Raw genomic sequence first — 10,725 nt, 5'->3', positions numbered from 1 at the left:
GAAAAGTTGTGTGCGTGCTATCTAAAACTCATTGATTATTTTATTTTTCTGCAAAATTCTGAAAGTTTGATTTTTTAGATAAAGTTTGGACTATTTTAATTACAAGCACTGATTATTTTTAATTTACTCCCTGTGGGATCGACACTTGATTCATTCACTATATTAAAACTTGACACTCGTACGCTTGCGAGCATTTTTCACAACAGTTGTCACGATAATAGCATTTCACCCAATGACATGCAAACATGCAACAATCCAAAACAGCCTCACAGTATCTGTATTTTAGAAATCCTTGGCGTTTACAAAATCATATTTCATTTTTAAATAAATAATCACTAGTTTTTTTACATACTCTAGCCCCATCACAATGGAGAACTCTGACGACATAAAACAAACCAATATATTGTCTCCAAAATTAAAAGACACAGGAGGAAAATCAAACCCTTTGAGCACGGTCTCAACATTCATTCAATTGAAGTTAATTTTGGCATGTTTAACCATTTCGAAAAAAAAAGAATCTTTGATTCACTGAATTGTCTTTCACCGATTATAAGCAAAATTTCTTCCATCACACTACGAAACATAGTAGACTTGCAGTAGAGAAATGATTCGGTGACTCGTACGGGTTACGGATATTCGGCTTGACTTCATCTCCTCCTCGTTTTCATATCATTTCTATAAATAAATTTAAAAAATTCTCATTCCATTTTCATTTCATTTTTTGTTTTCAAATCCCCCACTATTCATTCGAACACAATAGAATCAGTTTTCTTTCTAAAAATGATAAAACTCATTGGAAAATCAAAGAATTGAGCTACATTTTCTGAAAACACTTCTTCTTGAAATAAAGTAGTCCATAGATTAACAGATCTTGAGGCAGAGAGAAACAAAAGCTTGAAAACTTTTTTTTTGCTATTGTATTCCTGCAGGTAAGAGCGGTGAAAGTAGGATAAAATCACAAGACAAATTTGCAAAATCTCTCAATGATTGCGCCGGTGAGGTCAATCACCGTCGTCTGAGAAGAACTTTGATAGTGAAGGTGGAGGAAGAAAACAAATAGAATTCTTACTTAATTGACAGTGGGGAGCTCTTAATAAAATATTCTGACAGGAAGATTGATTTGTAAAGTGAAAGTTGAGAGAGAGATTTTAGGCTAATTTAGCCATATTTCAAATCAAATTAACCTAATCCGAGTCAACAACCCGAAGTCGAATTAATTAAACTTGATAGTGAAATTACCAATGCTTTAAACCGTTTGGTTTGAGTGATAAGATAAGTAATACATGGATAAATAATATGATGTAAATTAAAAATAAAAAAAAAATAGTTAATATATTATTTGATTTGATGGATAAATTATAATTTATTTGATTTAATTGATCTAAAATTAATAATTAATAAATAAACAAATAATATGACAAAAATAACGCAAAATTAAATAAAATAAATTATAAATAATTAAACAATGCATTAAACCAAACAATGCATATCCAACTGTAATTAATTTTTTTCCAAAACAACGCACAAATTTGGAAGGCAGGACACCCCGTCGGTAGGTTAGATCAAATTTTCCCACCCCGTCTGCAAAACCCCCCAGCTTTCTTCGTGTATTTTTAGTGCTAATCACTCCAAAAATCGAACAAAAATGTGTTCACTGAGCCAAGCAGCCGCGAAATCGATCCGGCTGATCAACGCGGCTCGTCAAATCGAAGCTGTGCCGCCGATTTTTTCCATCTCGCCGAAGCTTTTCTCCACCGATTCCGCCGAGCCGACCTCTGGTCCCTCCATTGATCAGTTTCTAAATCCACCGCGAGGTCCAATTTTTTTCGTTTTAATTTTATGTCACCTACCAATAGTTCATATTTTGTGATGTTTTTGTACTCTTTCTGCATTTGGGGTTTAGGGTTTTACGATTGCTCAATGTTGAATGTTTTTGTTTAAGATTCATTAGTCCATTTATGCTGATTGGGTGAAAAATTAATGTAAAAGGAAAGGGATAGAAATTTGAAGTGATTGGTGGTAAGAAGAGGTTAAAGAAACTTTAGTTGAGCTATAAATTTATGTTAAGCTGCGTCTGATTAATGTGAAGCTAAAAATTGACTTCATTGTACAAACAAAATTACCAACAATTTCTTTGATACATATTTGGTTATGCTAAATTATCACCTGAGTTTATTTCTTTGGGTTGACATAGTAGCTGCTTTTTTTCAGGTTTGTTTTATGGGAGAATAACTGGTATCACAAAGTATACGACCAAGAATGATATCATCAGTATACTCGATGAAAGTGACTTGGGTCCCGACAAGCTCAAAGTTGAATACAATCGCAGTTATCTTCCATTGTCAATGTAAATATCCTCCTTACAATGCATTATTGTGTGAGAAAAGATTTGAACTTTGAAATGAAGAACGGCAGTAATGTTTCTTATATGCTTTTATGCGTGTTTAGTGTACAATGCATTATCCTTGTTCTTGTCTTTTGATTTTGTCTGAAAAATAAATATCTTGTTCCATTTAGACTTTTTGATGGGCTCTTGAATAGTTTACATTATTTTCTCACCCCCATTCCCAACGAAGGGCTGATAATTTTTTTCGCAAACATGGTTTCTTGGTCTAATTACTATGTAAAATTTAATATATTGTTCTCTTAGGAAACACAAGTTTACATAGAAAGCATTTTATGGACGAAGGGATTGAAATAATTAATTATCGCTACACTATCGTCTTGTTGTAGGATGGTTGAGTTCTCCTCTCCGTCAGCTTATGACTCTGCTCTAAAGGCAATTAATCAGAAGGGTCGATTGTTTAATCTGAGAAGGGTAAATGCTTTCAGATTTCTGCAACTTCATCAATTGCATTCTGTATTTCTTCAGAATTTTTTTATTCCTTTGTGAACCCGGGTTCCAGGTCGATAGAGCTCAATGGGATGCTATTGCTCCTTATGATGGAAAAGCGGTATGATACATTGCAAAAAGATCAACCAAATTCTATGACTAAATATATAACTAAATTATTGTTACTATGACAAGATACAAATGATGATTAATATTCATAAAATAAACAGATTTTGCTTGAAGGAATCCCTAGCACTGCACTGCCTGATGACGTCGAACGCTTCCTTTCTGGTTGCCAGTATGATTCATCTTCCATTTCAATGCCTCCCAGGTTAATACTGGAATCTCAATCTTGTTTCACGAGGAGAAAACCACATAAATTTGTTACTTTAAGGGCTGCACTCTCCTTGTAAAACTTTTCTTGGATATAATTTTCTGGTTATTGCTGCAGATCAACACAACGAGGCCCTGTTAAAACAGTACTTGTGCGCTTCCCGTCTCAGACGTTAGCCGTGCATGCGTATATCACGAAGAACCGAGGGTTTTGTCTCAATAATCAAATCTTGGTGAAAATTCTTCATTAGCCTTTCCTTCTCTGATTATTTTCTTGTTTTTAGAAGTTCAATTTTCGGTGTGTTGGCATTTCTTTGAGATGATGACTTTGACATGAGGCAGAAAGCGAAAGGAGTTGATACACTTTGGTTTTAGAAAACCACGTGTTCATGTATGATCTTTCCGTTTTCTTTATTTGATTTTGTTGAGCAAATCAATTTAATTTCTCTATTTTAAGGTACATATCGCCTTGCATGTTACTGTAGTAACTAGTTATGTGGCGCTATGCCGAAACATCATGTTGGTTTCAAATCGAAATAGATTAGTGTAGTCTGGCTAATGGTATGAAAGTTCTAATCTATCGTTCAAGCCGAAACCAAAATTTGATGTGTCTAGGCTATTGTTTGTTGGAAAAATGAGTTGAGTAATCATTTATAGTCGATAAATATTTCGAACAAGTTGCGTAATGAACAATTCTATATCGCGATAAGAATTCGTAAGAAATTATTTCTCGATCACTAAATAGAGTGAATGAGAAATTAATTTATTAGTTCGAATGTTATTGGTTGAAATATGTGATGGAAAGCGAGATATATAGGGTGTGTTTACTTGGCTTGATAATCATAAGATGAGCTTGTTAATCCAATCTCACTCATTGTTTACTTTAAAAAAATCAATTCTCTTCAAATTTAAAGGCCCGTCGTTCAACCCTTATTTCATGATATATCTTATTCTTAATTACATAAGGTATAACATATTCTGAACAATATTTGTTGAAAAAAATATACAGAAATCCTAATCTACCCTCCTTTAATTCTTTTTTTTCCTTCCCAATTTCTCTCTTTCTTTTTTATAACTCAGTTTATCAATTTAACTATTTTAAAACAATACATATTTTTATATCCAATAATTTTGAAACGTAAAAATGACTCAATTGTGAATCAATAATGATTTACAATATTAAAAAAATAATCAAATCTAGATTATATACGAATACAAAATTAAACATAAGATAGAGGGTAAAATTGTAATTTGTCCATCAATCATTGTTTCAATTTCAAAATTAATAATTTAAAGTAAACATATTTTGTTTATTCATCATTATTATACATCCTTCAAAATCATTTTAATAGTCCTCTAGTGTATGATTTATCACATGTAATATCATCTTATTAAGTAAACACAATCATAATATGTTATATATTATATTATATTATATTATATTATATTATAATATAAAATCACACGGCCAATTGAATGGCCGTGTGTGTTTGAGAAAAGTTGCACCACTTCGTGTGAAGTGGTGCTTGATTCATTTTGTGAAAGGTCATCTCTTTTCATCAAGGCTTTTTAATATTTATAATTATAATTATAAATAGGACCCCTCATTTGCATTTTAGACACACCATTTTCTCTCCTCTTCCCTCTTCTTTCTTGTTTAATTCTTCTGCAAATTTTTAAGTTTTTAGCGCTTAAAATCTGAATTACAAGACATAAAATCTTGGTTCGGGTTTTCTAAGCTTTTTGTGCTTAGATTGGATTTTTAAAATTAAATTCGAGAGTTGTTTCGAATTTTAGTCAATACACTTAGATCCAAATTTTGCCAGACATAAAATCTTGGATTTGGATTTTTAAGTTGAACGATTAAAAATCGAGTTCATAGCGTTCTAAACATTTCAAAGTTCGTGTGACTTTAAAATTTGTAGTGCTACTATTTTAAAGTCGATAGTCGTTGTATCTTGGAAAGCGTGTTACCAATAGCCGTAAGCACCAGGGTGGGGCAATAACGTTTTAAGGAAAAAAAGTCAAACTCTTGCCTCGACTATTTTTCCATTGTCATTTTTGTTGACCCACATATACTCAATATATCCCAAGACCAGTATTTTACCCAACATTCTTTGAGTGGAGTTATTATCTACTCTAATAATGTTATATATACTATATCACTCTAAAAAAAAAAGTTATATATACTATATTTTCGCATTTTTAAACTCCCTCTGTTTTTAAACTCCCTCTGTCTTATATATATGTTATCTATTTAGGTGTGTGTCTGTTTTCATTCAGACCAAGAAAGTTTGAGTTTCACAAGGAAGTTTCTTATTTATCCATTATTTAATAAATATTTTAGTAATTATGGTAATTAAAAAAGGCAAATTGAAGACTAATTTATACCAAACTCTCCTTTGAAATATTATAAATGTGTTATAAATATATTATTATTACAGATGATTATCTTCTTAAAGATATGTGATCAAGATAAATATGCCAAGATAATATTTGTAAAGATTTGTATCTTGTAATCTTTTCCTAGAAATAGAGGTGATTGAGTTCAATGAAAATTGCACCTGAGTATTGACTCGTGTTATGAAGTCGATGAAGGAGAGACAAATACCTAGTCATGAATGTAGTCTAGTACGCATTCTGCCCATTTGGATCGCACTTCATCAATTTCTTCTTTATAGTAAATTGTTTTGTTGAACTGTTAACAAACCCAAATTATATTAGGTAGTAAAAACCAGTAATGAAGAAGCAAATGAAATAAAGAAATTTATTTGAGAAAATTTAGAATATGTTAAATATTACCATTGACAAATGTGAATCCTTCTCGCTGGTAGCATTTCCTTCAACAATTTCTCTCATAAATTTCATCACATAAAACCCACATTGTTTCGCATCAGGTTGTCGAGGACCCTATGTTTAACAAAAAATTGTCAATGAAATCACAAGTAGGCATATATGTGTAATACATTATATATTATATACCTTTATCACTTCCCATGTAGGCTTCTTTTTCCCTTTCTTTTCCTTGGTCGAATTGAACAATTTCAAACTCCTTTGTACAACAAGTTCGACATATGAGTAATAAATTAAATGCTTAATTAAAAAAAATATGTACTCACATATCCACTACATATTTCCAGTCCTCATGATGGTTGCGATGATTAAGTGAATCCAACAAATAAACCACCTTCACATAAGGGTCAATGACAGTCAGAATCCAATGACAACTGCGCACAAAACAAATATTCAATGCATAAATTTCGCAAAATTGTCAAAAACAAATCTAATAAAAATGATATTGTTGTACTTATTTACCCAACATAGTGTGGTGCCAAAACTAGTTGATTTCTTGCTGCACCACTCACCCCTATCAGCCAAAAAACTTGCCCAGCCATTCAAGTATTCAGTTTTTTTTCATTTTTGTCAAGTTTGAATACATATGGCATTACTGGGAGGGTTTGTGGATTCACAAATCTGAATTTATCGACCTTGTTTTCTTTTTTCATCTTTTTGAAGAGAAACCTTCCATTCAAGAAAAAATAATGTTACTAGAAACAAATCAAAGGAAAAAGTTTGAATTAATCAAAAACTTACAATATGTAAACAACCACACAATTGGCAGATATTGGCTCCAACTCATAAAGAGGTGTGATGTCTTCAATGTTCAAAAGCTGCTCACACTCAGTGTCAAAGATATCATCATAAAAAATAATCGATATATTATTTTCTGGATTGTCCAAAACACGCGTGGCGTAACAGTACAATAAATGTAATGATCATGGCAAATTCGATGGCAAGACAAGATTACTTCTTTTCTCAAGACTTTTATTCCTTTGAGGCTTCTACAAATCGCAAATTTAAACATGTTAGTAGAAAGTTCTAAAATATCTGATGAAGTCAATTAAAATATATGATGAAGAATATCAACCTGTGAAGTATGTGATAAAGGCACCTAAATAATATGCAAGGCATAAACGTGTATGTTTCATTGAGTGTTTAGGTTGTGAAGATATAAAAATTAGCCTATACATAATTGTGCATTATAACAAAGTCATGATTATTGAAATGAGTCTCAAATTCAGTGGCTTCTCGTTTTAAAGATGCAATTGATTGGTAATAAAGGAATTTATTTTGGATCAGCACTCGAGACGTTCTTCAATGTTGCGGCCTCACAATTCATTCTTGGACAGGAAATACCTTTAGCTTTGTGGTTGTCACTGGCTCCAGTTGTCATTGGTAAGACTGTGATACTTGAACTCTATGCTTCCTACTTATGATTTCATATACTCATAGGCACCACTTGATTGTGTGGTGTGATAACAAAAATGAGTAGAAAATTTACCTCATCTTTCATGAGGACCCAGCGTGCAGGCCAAGCAACATGGGTTCCTATAGCATCGCCAACAGTATCACATTCATTTGGAATTGGAAAGGGCAACTTTGCTACATTTTCCACAGCTTCATCAATTGAGACGCGCATGCAATTCATGGGTAACGGGACACCATGAAGTAATTTTCCATCACCATTAACATGAACGACCGTACCATAGGCCACAACGTTGGACTTTGATTCCAGTGATAATGCAACCGGCATACCCTAGAAGACAAACAATCAGTGGGCAGAAGCTTTGCAATGTTCAAGAATTACAAAATGATAGAAACAAAGATAAAAGCAATGATATCAGAATTTAATGTCAAAAAACTAATATAGGAAGAAAATTGAATAACATAATAATATACCTGCAAATACTCAGCCTTGCTTAAAACTTGCATGTCATCATCATTCAAAATTTCATAATATGGGATACTCTTCTCTGTTTTGATCTTTTCTTCACTCATGGCAGGTAACTTCACCGAGCAACTACCTTTCTCATCTAATTCAAAGTCGCATGCACCCTTTTTGAACATTTCTTCAAGTTTCTGTATGCGTGCATCTTGTTCTACTATGCGTGCATCTTGATCTACGATGCGCACATTTTGTTCTGAGATTAGCTTCTTTGCCTCCAACAACTCATTTTGATGACGAAGGATTATGTCACCATCTTCAAGAGAACTATTCCAGATTCTGCCGACATTAAAATAGATTTTTGGAGTGATATAACCTCCAACACTCCTCACACGCCCAACATGTTCTTCAGAATCTAGTGCATTTGCGAGAATATCTTTCCTTGCCCCTTCCAACTTCAGCTTTCCCTCCTTTTTTTGTTGAAAATAATCATCCTAACATGACCAAAGTAAATAGTTACTAAAACTAAAATTAATAGATAAAAAATAACTATCTTCTCATGTATTTCATACAATCTTTTTAACTGTTATTTTTAGATCATCGCCTTCATACTCACCCTCCTTATTGACCCGTCCTCTCTTCCACATAGTAGCTCAATTTATCTCATCATCATCACATAAATCAGATGCCTACTAAAAAAATGAATCATGTCCAATACCTACAAATCATATGCAACTACCAAACCACCAACTTCAACATACTTACAATTTCGTCAGCGAAACGTGCATATCCTTTACGGGACAACCGATAGGGGTATACATTCTGGCTTCTTCTATTATTTTGTTCAACACTTACTCTCTAGTTAAAAAATAAAATTTCACAGATTTATCAGCTTCCAATTTAAATTGTGACTTGTAGTCAACTTATTTGTAAAATCAAATTTTCAATCTTACCCAGAAGTCGTCAGACATGCGAGTGATTACAAAAAAACTCCAATCATCTTGTGAAATACCATAACCAATCGGTGGATCTTTCAACTCATCAGGTTTATTTAGCTTGCTGAAAATGAACTTCTGAGTGAGAAGAGCTTTATATTGATGCCATTTATTATTTGCTGATTGCAAAAATCCCTTCCTTCAACTTGGGGCAATATTGTAAGTCAGCTATAAAAGAACATAACAAAAATTAACAAGCAGATTAAATATAGCATAACGATATTAATACTGAATACTAGGAATTAAGAGCCAACACTTTTTCTGTATGAGAAAATTGAGGATGAAGATAAAGCTAAAATAGAGAGTATAACCATATTAATACTGATATTTTTTTATTTCATTCTATATTTTATTGATGTTTTAGACCCATTTTAGCGTGATTCAACCTGTTGCCAGCTTAGTTATTGGTCACTGTTTAGGCTGCCCAGAAGTAAAAAGATGGTCGCTTGAATGATTTTGAATTTTGTTGTTTGTATCGCACTATTATAAATTTATAAATGTGTTTATGCTGAAGGTTCGACACCTAAAGGAATTTGAGTATATTCCAAAGGCCCATGAATTATGTTGGTTTAGTTTGGTGTGTTATTTTGGAGAAGTTATTGTTGGTTTCGTAAACCAAATTTCAAAAATTTTGTAGCGGAAGCTTGGTATAGATCGAATCGAATAAAAATAATTTTTTTGTTAAAATTGTTTAACGATCAATATCTATATTAATTTAACATAGAATCAACTAAGGATAGAAAATATACCTATGTTGAACGAGATTTATAAAACTTGAATGCTAATTCTGCAGTCCTTCCAAACTTATTCAAACTTGAATGTTGATACCGCAGTCCTTCCAAGCCTATTCTCCAGATCAACCGAACACTGACATGTGAGCGTCACCAACTTTTCTTAATATATTAGTATTATAAATGCACTGTGGAGTACGACGTTCTACTCAGTTCCTTCTCCTATCACCACATATATATAGATATATTACTATTTTCTTTTCGAAATTTTTCAAAAGAAAATACATATAACTTCATATATATTATCACAATTGGTTGAGATATATTCTCAACAATCTGATCTCTAGACTATCTTTTAAACAAAACAATTTTGTTTAAATATTTAAATGCGATAGAAGTGATACACGGTGGATAGGCATTATATATCTTATACTCAATCTTGATAAAATTTTTATATAATCATTTACTTATATTCATAAATATATATATATATATATATATATATATATATATATATATACACACACGCATGAATGTAAATAGATGAAAAAAAATATCATCTATTTCTTATTTCAAAATCCATTTCCCATATATATTTATCTAATAAATAAATAGAGAAAATTATAAGCATTATTAATTCAAAATTAATAACTGAGATAAAATATAATTTTGTAATTAAAATTAAAAAAAAATATTTTTTCTTGTAATTTTATTCATACAAAATAAGAGTGTGCAATAACTTAAAATTCAATAATTTCAAGTTAACAAATTTAATACTTATATCATAAGTGTTCTTAAATCCGGAGATGGCATGGGGAACTATGGACTTATAATTTCAAGCTCCAATAAAATTGATAATAGATTAAACTCTTTAATTTATATATTAATATTATTAATTCCAAAGTTATTCCACTTTAAACTTGGAATTGCACTCTTGAAAAAATAAATATAAAATTATTCAACAAAATGAATAGTCCATTGATATAGTCACTACATATAAATTAATCCTTCATAAATCGTTCATAATTAAAGCTAGGTAATTTCCACTTGACCTCTTTAATTATATTTTTTTTCTTAAGTCCCATTGATTCTCTAATGAATAATATA

The 10,725-nt window shown here is 31.6% G+C and overlaps 2 protein-coding genes across 2 annotated transcripts; one reads left to right on the top strand and one right to left on the bottom strand.

Annotated features, from left to right (window-relative positions):
- The first annotated feature begins 1,530 nt into the window (after positions 1–1,530).
- Positions 1,531–3,603, top strand: LOC140892844 (uncharacterized). Its single transcript, XM_073301860.1, has 6 exons — positions 1,531–1,814; positions 2,212–2,347; positions 2,734–2,818; positions 2,907–2,954; positions 3,064–3,164; positions 3,285–3,603. The coding sequence occupies exons 1-6, from the start codon at positions 1,646–1,648 to the stop codon at positions 3,415–3,417; spliced, it is 672 nt and encodes a 223-aa protein (XP_073157961.1). The 5' UTR covers positions 1,531–1,645; the 3' UTR covers positions 3,418–3,603.
- A 2,980-nt stretch (positions 3,604–6,583) lies between these two features.
- LOC140886850 (uncharacterized) lies at positions 6,584–8,035 on the bottom strand. Its single transcript, XM_073293732.1, has 3 exons — positions 7,907–8,035; positions 7,509–7,763; positions 6,584–6,688 (listed from the first exon to the last, which is right to left on the bottom strand). The coding sequence occupies exons 1-3, from the start codon at positions 8,003–8,005 to the stop codon at positions 6,647–6,649; spliced, it is 396 nt and encodes a 131-aa protein (XP_073149833.1). The 5' UTR covers positions 8,006–8,035; the 3' UTR covers positions 6,584–6,646.
- Positions 8,036–10,725: the final 2,690 nt, after the last annotated feature.

Source organism: Henckelia pumila, chromosome 3, assembly GCF_033568475.1.
Source record: "Henckelia pumila isolate YLH828 chromosome 3, ASM3356847v2, whole genome shotgun sequence".
NCBI lineage: Eukaryota > Viridiplantae > Streptophyta > Magnoliopsida > Lamiales > Gesneriaceae > Henckelia > Henckelia pumila.
This window is presented reverse-complemented; position numbering and strand designations above follow the sequence as displayed.